Source organism: Molossus molossus, unplaced genomic scaffold, assembly GCF_014108415.1.
Source record: "Molossus molossus isolate mMolMol1 unplaced genomic scaffold, mMolMol1.p scaffold_m16_p_11, whole genome shotgun sequence".
NCBI lineage: Eukaryota > Metazoa > Chordata > Mammalia > Chiroptera > Molossidae > Molossus > Molossus molossus.
The window spans coordinates 41,916,099-41,930,434 of record NW_023425346.1 but is presented as its reverse complement, the minus strand read 5'-3'; the positions used below and the strand labels follow the sequence as shown (position 1 = coordinate 41,930,434).

At 39.9% G+C, this 14,336-nt stretch overlaps 1 protein-coding gene and 1 pseudogene across 2 annotated transcripts in view; one reads left to right on the top strand and one right to left on the bottom strand.

Moving 5' to 3' along the window:
• Positions 1-9,061, top strand: part of ITGB6 (integrin subunit beta 6) — a 154,843-nt gene extending 145,782 nt beyond the window's left edge. For both annotated transcript variants that reach the window (XM_036253895.1, XM_036253893.1), the window contains exons 15-16: positions 1,002-1,168; positions 6,941-9,061. In XM_036253895.1, coding sequence (XP_036109788.1) covers positions 1,002-1,168; positions 6,941-7,039 — 266 coding nt within the window. In that variant the 3' untranslated portion in view covers positions 7,040-9,061. The remainder of the gene's footprint in view (positions 1-1,001; positions 1,169-6,940) is intronic.
• Positions 9,062-11,764: 2,703 nt separating this feature from the next.
• LOC118624981 lies at positions 11,765-12,614 on the bottom strand (annotated as a pseudogene).
• Positions 12,615-14,336: the final 1,722 nt, after the last annotated feature.

The following is a 14,336-nucleotide window of genomic DNA, read 5'->3' as shown; positions in this document are numbered from 1 at the left end:
CTATCAATGATGGAAGGTACCATATAATTACAAAATTACATTAATATCAATAGTCAAAATAACGTTTCATAGAATATTCAAGTTAAAAGGATTTTACAAAACATCTAATTTCCCAAACATCCCTGAAGATAACAATCACTTGGGACATTTTAATAACAAAAAGTCTGTGGCTGCATCGGAGACCCACTGAATCAGAATCTCAGGGGAGAGGTCTAGGAAGAGCTGGGTTTAATCAGCATGAGTCACTGCGCTTAAACTTATGGTCAGGGAAGGGACGGGAACACTGAAGTCCCTCACGTTTGTTTACAGAAGAGGGTCCTGGGGCCACAGAGAGACCAAAGGAGTTGATGGGTTTAGACAGCAACTGTACTTTAGATGGGAATTGAACCCACCTCTCCTGATCCCAGCCCAAGAACTTTTCAGGACAGCAGGCATTAAAAATAAAATAAAACTGGAAGCTGTGATTCTCCTCTGTCCATTAAAAAGAATTTAAAACATAAAAAAGCAGCAGCAGTAAGTAGTAAACTTTTCAGGCGGTAGATTTTATATAATTTTGAATATAATCTTTTAGTTCAAAAAATCCACTGAAAAAGTAATTATGTGTATGTGTACGTACACACACTTATTCCATTTCTACTTTATTATATACCCAGAAGAGACTACCTTTAATGATTAAACTGTAGTCTTATTTATGGTCCTTTAAATATGCCATATAGGTTAATTTTCACTTTTTTGGATTCTAACTCTGAGTCAGTCTTTCAAGTACATAATATCCATTTGCTTTGAATAACCAAACTCCTGCTTTATCTTCTGTTCCACTTTGAAGGAACAGGGTTAGCCTTCAGCAAGTAACTCATTTAAAAATTTTTTTCAGCAAAACAAAAGGTGTTGCTACTTTGCCTCTACTGAAGAAGAACTATGGTTGGAAAACTTAATGACAAATGGTTTATCAGAATGTTAATTGTACCATCTTCTTAATAGAATTTTCTTTGTTTCCACAGACTGTCCAAAACCTCCAAACATTCTCATGATCATGTTGGGGGTCTCACTGGCTATTCTTCTCATTGGGGTTGTCCTACTGTGCATTTGGAAGCTGCTTGTGTCATTTCATGATCGCAAAGAAGTTGCCAAATTCGAAGCAGAAAGGTCAAAGGCCAAGTGGCAAACGGTACGTGAACACTTAGGGACTACTCCTTGTCTAGGGGACAAGTGCCCTGCGGAAGAAAAGGGGAGTCCGTAATGTCCTGTCCTTTCTCTACCTTCTTACCGTGTCCCTAACAGCTTTGATTTCTGTTCTGTGTTGAAGACAAGGACCCTCTCTGTCCATTAACTGGGTCCCCGGTGGTCCCTCATAGCATACCTTTGTCTCTCAGTGCTGTGGGGGGATTTCCCCCACTCTAAAGAGTCACAGGAAACTCCTTGTTAAGCCACTTCCGGACATCAAGGACATATATTTTATTTCTCACCACCAGGAGGACCCCTCAGGCCCCATTTGATAAAGCACAGGAGCGGTATCTAAACATTTCCATAAATGTTTATGTTATAGCTAATGGAATAAGGTTCATAAATACTAGATAGTCCATGCCAATTGCCATGGAAATACACATTACTCATAATAGATTACAAAACAAATTTGAGAAGAGATTTTAAACACCATCCAGTTCTGAATAACATAAATTTTAAACAGCTGACTGAAAAAAAAAAAAATCCAGAGTATTAACCTTTAAGTATATGTACTCAATAGATATAACTGATGTGTCTCCTCTTTAAAGTAAGCAAACACAAAACAGGACTCCAATTTTCTGTGTTTCTTTTCCACAAGAGAGATAATTACATTTCCAGAGGCTCATGGAAACAATTTCATGACTTTAATTTCATCTCTCTGTCTCTGATGGTGCGTCCAACTATCTAATAACAATTATCTTACATTGCTGATGCTAAAAACAGTAATATCACAGGAGAAAATACAAGCAAACACAATGCTCGTTTGGGTTCATCTGCCCAAATAAATTTGTGTTAATACTTTTTTCTTTGAGTCTTTAGTGATATCTTCAATTCCTCAAACAGATGAAATTTTCTGTTTTGGATAAATTTATCTTGATAAGGGATGTTTCTATCTTACACAGTTATTTTGAAATAATCGTGATATATGGTGCAGAACAAAAGACAATAGAGTATTTCATCTACTTTACTTCCCATTAAAGCTGCCTTTAGACACAACAACCAAATGAAATGTATGGATCTTCTTTTGATCCTGATTTGAATAGCCAAAAAAAAAAAAAAACAACAACATTTTTTTGACAACTGGAAAATGGTTAATGTAGACTAGGTATTAAAATGATAGCCATGTACTGTGATTAATTGAATTAGGTATGATAATGGCTTGATGATTTTGCTAAAAAAAATAATCCAGATTTGGAGGTGAAAGAAAATGAAGACTGGGTTTGGAATCATTCAGCCAAAGGAGGGAGAGATATAGTTGAAGCAAGTGTGGCAAAATAATAATTGTTGAATCTGGGCTATGAATCTACAGAGGTTCATTAAACAGCTTTTCTCTTCTTTTGTGTATGTATCAATTTTTCATAATGAAAACAAAAATTATTTAGGAAAGTAAATTGTGGATTTGCATTTAGTATATAATTTATCCATCCTTAACAAGGTCAGTGTAACCTGACAGGTTAGTTTGGCCAAAGTGTGGGGGCAGTTCATTTCACCTGATTCCCTGGCCAGAGCTGTTTAACTCTCACCAACTGTCAAGCAAATGTCTGGCAATGGTCAGAAGACCCACCAGGCAAAAGAATGTGGTTAATTTGGCCTAAAACAACAATAGCCGCAGTGTGTTGATCAACCACCAGCCCCGTGAGGTCATCTTGATCTACCCAATTTGAATGTCAGGAAACTGAGGCTCAGAGGTTAAGAGAGTTCCCAAATTGTTGACCATGGTGGAGCTGAAATCCCAACTGGAGCGTCTTCTTCCAAGCACAGCCTGGAGCCTCCTACAAATAATCAACCAATGTTCCACAAACAAGCACTAGGGCAATTATGTGATGTGTACCTACCAACCAGCACAGTTCAATGTTCTCATACAAAAGCATGATTACAGACAAATGATTAATATCTTTAAAATAACATTTTAATTAACAGTTAATTTCCCCAAAACATGAATTGTTTTCCCGCAGGACATAGAACGTGACTGAAATTCAAATGCTACATTTTTGTCCTTTCTACATCTAAAATGGAACAAAAATATGCATTAAACAGATAAAGGCATGAATGAAAAATGTTATTCCCTTGTTAAACTGAGTTTCTTTGAATAACCAATGTTTGATGTTCCTGACTAGATAATGACTGGGTAATAATTATTCATTTGGATGCAAAAAGGGTTTGACTCAAATAATTCAATTCCAATTTCATTAATATGCCTTATTGGGGGGGGGGAATGTTGCTCTGTGCATCCATTTTGGGGTCTTTGATTTGATTCTGTATTTATCTAAAATCTATTTCTTCTTAAAGAACTGAATTTGACTGGTCTTCAAAACCCAGGGGACCTCCAGAGATTTACAGGTAGTTGGGTCTCCTGACTCCAAAGGTGACAAAGCTGAGAATGAAAACAAGTGTCGTTCTTGCCTCCTGAGACATGTCATCATAGCCATAATGAACAATTACCTTTTACTACTTCTAAAGCTACCCCCCATCCACAGTCCTTATAAAAACAGAAAGGGAAGGTATTTAAATTCATCTGTGATTAGATATTTGGGGGGGATGACAAGTCATTAACCAGAGGCAAAAAAAAAATGTTCAGTCTGACATTTCTAGCAGTCATGGATTGATTTTGTCCTGTGCTGAGCAAATCAGGTCTGCATTTGTCAGTTAGGCAATCATTACGAGAGCTGTGGGTCATGACAGAGAGCTTTCTTATTACCCCTTTTCCAAGCTCTAAAAATGTGCCATTGCATTTGCAGAATCCATGGCCTAAATTAGTACTCCCAGATGCCTGGGGGAATTAGCCTGGTCACCCCAGATGGATGGGGGAAACCCCGCCTTGTCTAAACAGGGAAGGAATGCAGACTCACCTGAAATGGAGCCAAACACAAGCCTGTGTTTCAGCTGAAAGTCCTATGTGGGAGGCTGTCACTGGCCTGGCACTAGAAGAGGCAGCATCGGACAGCATCACCCTTCCCACTGTGAACGAAAGCCAGGCTGAACTCATTCTGCTGAGCTCTGATCATTAGCTGAGGGCAGGAAACACTTCTACCCACCCCCTCTCAATATATGCTTTCTGTTTCTCCACTTTTAAACTGCCACCTTATTCTCCTACTATAGTGGAGTCTGTTTTATCCATCACCTCCTGTTAGCATGCCCTGGCCCTATACCTAGCTTTGCTAGAAACCCCCCAAATACTGTAAGCCTGAATAAATGAAGTCACTTCAAAATACAAAATGAAATCCATACAATCAAAATTAAACATTCAACTAACTGTCTATAAAATAACACTGTGTAGTCAATCAATCAATTGCAACTTAAATCACCTCCTTTAGAGTGCATATAAATGACATTCAGAATGGAATGCAGTGCATTTTTTTTTTTTTATCCTCACCCGAGGACATTTTTCCATTTTTTATTCAGATAGAGTGGGAAGGAGAGAGAGGAAGAGAGAGAAACATCGATGTGAAAGGGACACATCGAGTGGCCGCCACCCACACGACCCAACCAGGGCCAGGGACAAACTGCAGCCAAGGTACATGCCCTTAGCAGGAACCAAACCCAGGTCTCTGTGGACTGCAGGCTGACGCTCTAACCGCTGAGCCAAACTGGCCAGGGCAAGCAGTGCATTTTAATATGTTTGACGTGACATGGGATGGGGCCCCCGAAAGAATTCCTAGCCCTATGAAGATCTAAGCTGGCCCTTCTCACAGCCATTTACTGCACTCTGAATTTCAGATGGCCTTGTCCATTCCCTAAGCCACCTCATTCCTCCAGGACTGTGTCTCTACTCATTACCTTCACCCTGAACTTCTTATTTTTTCCATCTTTCCTCTTAGTTTCTTATTCTTCTGTAACCAACTTAAACTTAATGACATATAGTCTCTTAAACTTAATAGAATTCCATATGTGTTTTTGTTTGCAAATAATACTACCTACATCTAAGAACACATCAGTATGCCCTTCACCCTCCAAATCCAAGTTCTATGGCAGCAGGACTCAGGAAGGACTGGGGGGCCCTCAGAATTATCCAGGCTGACCTCAGGCATAGAGGCGATACGGTGACTCGGCCTTCATTCATCACCCACCACCAAGGAGCCTCATTTCTGTTTGCCCTCGTTGCTGAGATAGCATCTTTCTCCAAAGGCACTTGAGCAAAGGTAACATGTTACTCAGTCGAAGGTCAGGACACTGGCTCTGAGCAACACAGAAACAGGGGCAGATGCCATTTCTCCGAATGAAGACATTGTGGTGAATCCAAGGCCAACAGGTGGGAGAGGCCAGGGAATATTTTTCATTTTATTCAGGTCTTTTGAGAGCTGAGAGAAATGTACTGAGAAAGCCAATATGGCTGTGATTTTCCTGATCTGTGCCTGGAAATTGCTTCCATCTCTACAATTCATGGAATAAGGAGACCAAAGTATAAGATGTAGTAATTTGGAGGGTCTGAGGTGATACGTAGACTGCATACATACACAGAAACGGGCTTAGAAATGTTAAGAGTACAAAACTCTGGCAGAAAATATCTTAATTATACTCTCCAGGACATAAAAAAAAAAGTTACAAATATGAAGAAGAGCTATAAGAGCTCATGAGAAGAGGCAGCAGCATTTACTGAGACCTTACTACGTGCCAGGCACTGTGCTGAAGTACATTACCTCTTAGACAAGGTAGGCACTTGGGCAATCTCTCTTATAGAGAAGGATATCAATGTTTGGAGTTGCTTAAGTAAGGACATTGTGCTGCTGGGTTTGAACCCAGGCAGTCTGACACCAAAGCCTGTGTGGTCAACCTTGGAAAGAGAGAGAAAAGAAACTATCTCTTACCCAAATGTCTTGTGCCTGCCAGGAACAGTTAAACCAAGGAGAAATAGAGGGAACAAGCTTGGCATTTCTTCAAACACGTAGAGAGCGCTGGTCCTTCTGGTCTGGTGAGGGCAACTTGGGAACACATCCACAGCCGGGACAGCACCGCTGAGTTACCCAGGCATCGGCCCACAACCTCTGCACTGCCTCGAGGGTATAGCCATCTTGCCCAACCTGCCTCAGACCTGTGCTCCTTCAATAGCCCAGTGCTGCAAACACCAGTCTCTTGTGACTCCAATTCACACACTAGTAAGCACATGCCACCTAGTTCCTGTACTATCCTCAGCAGGGTCACTGTCCTGGGAATCTTTCCCTGCTTCTCCCAAGCAGCTAGTCACTCCTCTGTCTGCATTTTGATTTCATTTTAGCAAGATTATTTGTGCCCTTGTTTGATGCTTCTCACCAGAAACATGTTTCTTAAAGGCAGTAAGTACTACTGTGTCATCCATCTTTGTGTGCTTCTACGAGTTCACTTTTCCCATTTTTTACTTCACACTTTACCTTTGAGTCACCTACTGGTTCATTCTATTCACTCAATAAATAACCAGTGCCTGCTATGGGCTCAGTACAGTTTTCAGTGCTGGTGAAATAACAGTGAATAAAACAGGTAAGTCTTGTGCACTTCCAAAAAGGGTAATATTTTTAGAACAAACATCAGGAACAAGTTTAGCATATTAAAAAATAAAATGAAGATGTCTAAAATTTAAAATACTAAAAGTGTGATGTCAACCTGATCAAAATTATTCAAATGGCTTTCAGGCTTGAGACTGACTCTCTTCTTCCAATTGGTACAATGACATTTTTTAGATATATTAATACGGTATAATAACAAAATATACATTCTGTCATTTGCACCTTTTTGTTTTTTTCAGGGAACCAATCCACTGTACAGAGGCTCCACCAGCACCTTTAAAAATGTAACCTACAAACACAGGGAAAAACAAAAGGTGGACCTCTCCACGGATGGATAGAACTACTTTATGCACGGGAAATGTCTGTTTCACTGATATGAATTGTTAATGCACTATTTAATTTTTCTTTCTTTGTTGCTTCAGAGTGAGGTTGTTTAAGGTAATAATAGGTCATCTGGAAATCAGTCATTCTCTGTATGAAGGTTAAAGACTATGTTGGCAGGTTCAAAATAATCAGGAAGAGAAACACCTTAGCAAAGGGGTGACTTTGGGGATCATTTGAGGAATACTAACTCTGTTGCATTAATGCCTCAAAAAATCATCAAAATGATTTATGGGGGCCTGATTTGCATTTGAAAAGTGTTTGAAATTAGAATCTCATTTGTTTCCAGAATACAGCTACCTTTGCCTCAGCAAAGTCACAAAGTCCATATGCTCACATTACGTATGCACACTTGCCACTGTATTCCAAACTTTTAGTAACTATGCCCTTTCCTAAAGGAAGATTTGTAATAGTCTATGAGAAATGAGGTTCTGATTTTACTTTAGCTAAAAGAATGCAATTTTCTAAAGATGTCCCAAATGTAAGAATGAAAATTAAGGGTTAATTTCTGTGGATTTGTCTAAACTAAAAGTCAGGTATACAAATAAGTGTTTTATTTGTTTTACAGATGAGGAAGAAGTAATTTATACATTAGTAGGTCACCAGTAACAAAACAAAAATAACAAGCATATCATTTAGATGGTTTTCAATTACCCCAAAATAAACGTCTATATTCAGTTATCCTCCTGATTCTGAGTTTTCAAACTATTGCTTCTCCCGTGTTTCTCAACCCATTTTACTCAGTTTTACAGTCTTCTAACCCCTGTAATTGTCATATGAAAGTTTTAATTTCTTGTTAAAGAATTACTTTAAATTGTTAGTTTATTCAACAAGAGCTTTTAATATTACAAAAGGAACAAAATTTTAAGTGGTTTTACATGATGCACATAGAAAGTACAGAAGTCCCTCATGAGTAATGGGCTTTTTGATCTATATTCTTTTCCCATTTGCATAAACTAACTTGACATTTCAGCTGCACATGGTAAATATGCATCATATATTTACTTTAAAAAGTAAGATTTTACTTGCAAAATGCATGTGGATAATTAGGGATCCATAGATTGACTGAAGAAATGGACACTGTAGAATAATATTTCTTATAGTAAATACTACTTTATAAAGCACTTTCTTCTCCTTTGATCCTTGTGAGAAAACAAAGGTACAGAGAGTAAGTAGAACTGGTCCAGAATCTAAATCTTCTAGCTCCAAACCATTTCTTCTTTGCACAGCATAAGGCTTACTCTTTTGTTAGTGGAATGATAGAAAGGTCTTGTGAGTTAAGCAGTAACTGTCCTTTGCTTGACTGAACATACAGCATTTAGACTACTGGAATGCAGGTGAAGTCTTGTACTTTCGTGCCATGTTTTTTACCTTTGAGTGAATTGTAATGTGAAGTCTTTTACTACGTAAAGAGCTCATTCTGTAATGGAGACTTCATGATTATCCGCTGAGTTGACACGGAGTAATCTATGGTGAGTTCCATCAGTCTTACAGGTAGATCTGCACACATTGATTACTTGGAGCCTTTTTTCTTCTGGTTTCTAAATAACTCAGGTAATTCCGACACTTGTGGAGTACACAGCTATGTTAAAAGGATTACCAGGAAATCACCTTGGAAATCTGATGTACCTCCTACTTCTTGACTGAAGCCCAAGGTCTGGCGAAAATCTAGAGCAACAAGGAAATCGCAATTATGAACACACAACTGTAGCTTTCACCTCAAAGTGTGACGTTTTTGTATTATTACTGGAATAGGATTTTAGAAAATATAAGTTTTCCTCTTGTGTGTATATAGAGAAGAATTTGCTATTTGTCTGAATACTGTTTTGACCCAAGGCTGGACCTTGAAAAGGCCAAAACATTAACAGTAGTACTTCTGTTCACTGAAGAGTTATGTTACATGAAGGTAAAATGGGTTTTGTAAGTTGTTTTATTGTATTTTGTGTTGACATAAATAAACATGGTAATTTAAACAATGAGCCTTAGATGAATGATAATCCTTTTTATTCCTTGATACAAAACGCTCTTCTTGGATTTCTGGATCCCTGAGTGACCCGCTCTGACTGCCTTGCTGGTCTCAGTCTGGGGCCGAGGAGAAGAGCAAAACAGAGGCAGCCACAGAATGCAAGAGACGGTGGAAAATGGGCTGTGATTTGCTGCATGTAACGTTACAATACCCACATTACAAGGCCTTTTAAAACAGGCCTGGACGTGACCCCATATTTTGTGAAAACAGGGTTAGTGTTATGGTTCGAATTGTGGTTCCCACCCTAGAATTCATGCACTGAAGTCCTAACCCCCAGTCCCTCAGAATGTAACTGCATTTGGAGGTAAGGTATTTAAAGAGGTAATTCAGTTAAAATGAGGTCATTAGGTTGGGCCCTAATCCATTATGATTGGTATTTTCATGAGTAGAAGAGATTAGGACACAAACATGGACAGAGGGAAGCCCATCTACAAGCCAAGAAGAAAGGCCTCAGCAGAAGCCAACTCTGCTGATTCTTTGACCTCAGACTTCCAGCCTTCAGAACCTTGAGAAACTAAGTCTCTGTTGTTTAAGCCATCCAGTCTGTGGTACTTTGCATGGCAGCCCTAGGGAACGAATACGCTCAGGTAGTGCTATTTTGGGGGGCATCCATTTGGCAGATTCCATGGTGCCATGCTCATTTTCCAAATCAGGAAAGAAAAGAAAAAAGGCAGAGAGAGACCCAATACTATCAAAAAAGTCAGCCAAAAAAAGGTCGTGACTTAGAAAGGCCCATTGCTTACCAAAGGGAAGAGAAAGTCAGGTCAGAGTAATTTTTGCTGAAACCTACTAAGGCCAGAAGTCAGGAAATCCACAAACCACCCCCATTTTGAAGAACACCGAGAACGTTGCTTTTCTCCTTTATTTTTCCATCTGTAAGATGGTGCCAATGCCTGTCTCTTTTAGGACCTCCAATGATCCCTGACACACAGCAGGGACTCAATAAATGTATTCACTCTGTATTTTTAACTATCTAGTACATGACAGACTGTATTCTTTGACTTGTGGACACAGCAATGAACAAAAAAAGCAACTCCCGTGCTCCTAAATAGAGGAGAAGATAATAACAATTATGTATATAATACTGGCGCACAGGGTCCAGTTTATCCACATCCCCGATCCACCTGGCCCTAAGCTGGGTGTCACCACAGCACGGAGTCACACAGCCCCCTTGGCAGGAAAGCCCCAGACTCCACCTAATCCCCAGGGTTGGTGAGTCATAGCAAGCCCTATGCCCACGTCTAGTGTTGGCAGCTCATCTGGGTTGTAACAAAACATGAATTTTGAAAGAAGATGCAAGGTTACGTGGATCTGATCAGTAAAACATTAAGCCAGTTGGGTGAGGGTGGGGGTAGGGGGAGAAACAAAGAGCTTACCTGGCTGGGCTCAGGGGAGAGCCAGGAAAGACGGCAAAATTTGGGAAGGAGGAAGAAAAAGTCTTTGGGGCAAAAACCATGTATGGGTGTTACTGAGAGTAAGTTATATGGGGTGGGTCTGGTTGGCTGTTCAAGTGTCCTCATCCTTTTGGGCCTGTAGCCCGAGGGCTTTAAGATGAGTGAGAGGCCAGGCTCCATGGGGGTTACATCTGGGAGTGCATGTGGTAGATTTAATTTGGTCCAGATTCCCCTTTAAGACTCTTCAACACCAGAAACAATTGTGCCCTGAAATACTCCCATGAAACCCTTCAAATTGCAGACCCCAAATCCACCCAGAGTCCTCCACTTTGCTCTCTCCTTCACCTCTCTATACCCATTCCTTCTAATACTTCTTGAAGGGACATGATACTAGAGAAGCAATCTCACAAGTACTATGCTTTCACTACAGGAGGAAGCCGACCTCTCGAAAGAGCACATTTATGTATTTATTTATTTATGTATTTATTTATTTATATGTCCAAGTATTCCATATTTGGGGGAAAAACATTTTTAAGTAAACTGTTAAGAATTTTTAAAACTAAAGTTCGCATTTTCAATTCAATAAGTCCATGGGTTAGTTTGCGTTTCAGTTTATTTGTTGGTTTGGGGGTGAGGGTAGGGACTAAAACCAAAATACATTATTTCCAAGGCAGGCTATATATATATATTGTATAATAAAAGTCAGTCTTCAAATTCCAGATTTGCTGTTTTTCAGCAATGCCTTCATTTTGTTAACAAAACTGGCCTCCTGAATGTTTCTATCAAGTCCATTGAGAGCACATTCAGCACGGAGGAATGATCATTTCCACCAGCTCAGCTGGGCCGGGGGCGAGCATCATGTGGAGCTCAGAGTAACCCTGTCCCATGGTGTGCGAGTTAAGTTTCTCTTCTCACTCACACCTTCTCTCAATGTCACCTCCCCGAATATAGTACGATTTCATTCATAATTTGGATTTTTCAACCCAAAAGTTTTATGGTCAATCCAAAGTAACCCAAAGAACTTGCTGAAGTTATACCAATAAACAGCTTTTCATTGAAGGACTGAAAGAATTAAATACAAGGCACAGGAGCACTGTAACGCTTCTCAGATCATAACACTCTTTTTGTATGGATGTGTGAAACCCAAACTTTCTGTTTAAAATGTCTGCTGAATAATTCGAAAATCCTTACTTGTCACCTTATCCTGTCGTTTTTCTGGATACAGTCGTCCCTGGTTTATGGCGGTTAATCAGTTCCAGACTCTACCGCGATGAATGAGTTTCCGCGAAGTGGGATTCTTTATTGTGTACAGTCGTCCCTCGCCACTTCCCACCTCGAAAGCCCAATCGCGAAGTGGCGAGGGACGGCTGTACCATCTCTCGAACACTGGCCAGGATCTTGTTTTCTCTCTTTCGTCTCTCTTTTTGGGTAAAAGATGCAAGAGCTCTCTTCTCGTCAGCACTAGAGATCTGGTTCTCCGTAGTCACACAGCCTCCTGTGGGCGATGCCAGCTATCACTCAGTAGGTAACCCGAGCCTTCGAGTGATGCAATTTCATCACTTGGCAAACCAAGCTCACCTCTTCGTGGGATGCGTTCTCCGGCTTTTACATATTCAGCCATAGCTGCAGCTTCGCTGGGAAACAGAGCATGGCCATAGTTCAGAGGTTTATCATCTTGAGAGGCAAGTGTTTTTGGAGCCTCTGGGCCAATTAAATCTGAGGGTTCTTCAGGCTTTGATCGATCCTTCCAGGGAGTCTCCAGAAACTCTTCTTGGGAATCTTTAGAGCTTGAATCACTGGAATCTTTTCTGTTCTTCTTAGACTTCTTTTTTTGTATTTCTTCGATCTGTGTTTATTCTTCTTTTTTCCCTTTTCTTGGCTTTCTTTGATTTCCTTTTTGTATCTTCACTGGATTCTGTTTCCGAATCAGAATCACTGTGGCTGTCGTCAGAATACTTGTGTTTTCTTTTAGATGACTTTTTCTTTCTCCTTTTCTTGGACCTTGCTTTGAATGACTGGACTTATTTTCTTCTTCTGAAGTAGGAGCTGAGTGGTGCTTCTCTCTGGCTCTTCATCCTCTACTGGTGTATGTTCATCAGAGTCTGGTTCAAGAGAAAATTTATTTAAGTGTTCATGATTTGTAATGATTTTGTATCATCCTCACCTTATGAGGATCTAAGTGAGAAAAACATTCCTTATTCAGAGGGAATGAGAAACAGGGATTGAATGAAATGTGATAAATAGAAATTCTCCCTTCTGTTAAATTTTATTATACTGCAACAGTCTCAAGTCAACACAGCAAAAAGGCAAAAAAAAGTAAGTGTTCAGAGCTTCAGGGTAGCTCTTTTAAGAGGTCAGGAAATTGGATTTTGGACTAGATGCCTGGAGTCCTGGATGAGGCTTCTGCACCCAGGAGGGTGACACACACTTGGGCCAAGACATTAATTCTTTGGGCTGTGGACCCTGGGGCATTAAACACTGCTTCTCTGTGCTTTGGAGACATCTGAACATGGAACCCTCCCCTTTCCCCCTGCCACCAGCCAAAGCAAAACTTGATCTGTTCTCCCCACTTGACTACACAACCAACCAAGAGAGAGCATCATAGGTACCCCAGAAGTTTTTCATCATGTAAGCTTGTCCTGGAGCAAGGTCCTAGGAGAAATCGGGCCCTGGAAGGCACAGATTCGACCCACCCACGTTATCTGGTGTGATTAACAACTTTATGACTTTACAAGTGGTTCTCATTCAGTTCGAAATTTCAATCTGACCTTTGTAATTTCTAAGTACATGTTTTATGTAGAAACTTACTGCTCAAATAGTATTTTTTCTTTTAGCCAGAAATGTACTTACATTCATGGTCCTTGCATAGCAGCCGGTCCTGTTCCAGGTCAACTTCTAAAGATAGTGCATCATAACACTTCATTGTTTGTCAACACAAACTGGGTAAAAGTCTCTATGTTCATTCTTTCATCCAATTGGCTTTGCTATACTCAGATAGGTATGTGTGAGCACACACACACAAATATTTCTTATTTTAACATATTTATCTTATTAGATTTCTTGATATCTATTACTTGTTACTTATATCTATTACTATGAAATAAATGTATCTTACTATGCACAAGTATTGTTTCTTATTTTACTGGCATTAAATAGCTTGCATTGTTAGTAAAAATAGGTAACACCTATTTTCCAAGTGCTTTATAAAATCTAACTCATTCAGCCCTGCTGCTGTGGCTCAGTGGTTGAGCATTGACCCATGCACCAAGAGGTTGCTGGTTTGATTCCCGGTCAGGGCACATGCCCAGATTGTGGGCCAAATTCCTGGTGGAGGTCATGCAGGAAGCGGCCAATTGATCTTCTCTCTCATTGATGTTTCCATCTCTCTCTACCTCTCTCTCTAAAATTAATAAAGAAAATAAATTTTAAGAAAATTTAAAATCTAACTCATTCAGAGCTCACAACCATGCTACAGAGAGGCATTATTATCTCCTCTTTTACAGATGAGAAAACTGAGGTACAGAGATGCTAAGTAACTTGTCCAGATCACACACCTGGATACCTTTGAAGCCAGGATTTGAACCCAAGCAATCTGGATCTGAAATCCATGCTCTTAACCATTATGCTACACTGTTTTATAAATCATAAAGACTTAACAATGATAAAAGCCATCATTTATTGAGTATTGGCTATGAGCACGTCTCCCTCCAAAGCCCTCACTCGGTTTTAGCCATTTTGCTATACTGAACGTCTCTGACTGAGTCCACCTTCTGCTCTGCCCCTTCCTCTGTATGCAAAGGAAGATGCTACTTACTCATCTGCCCCTGGTAGAAC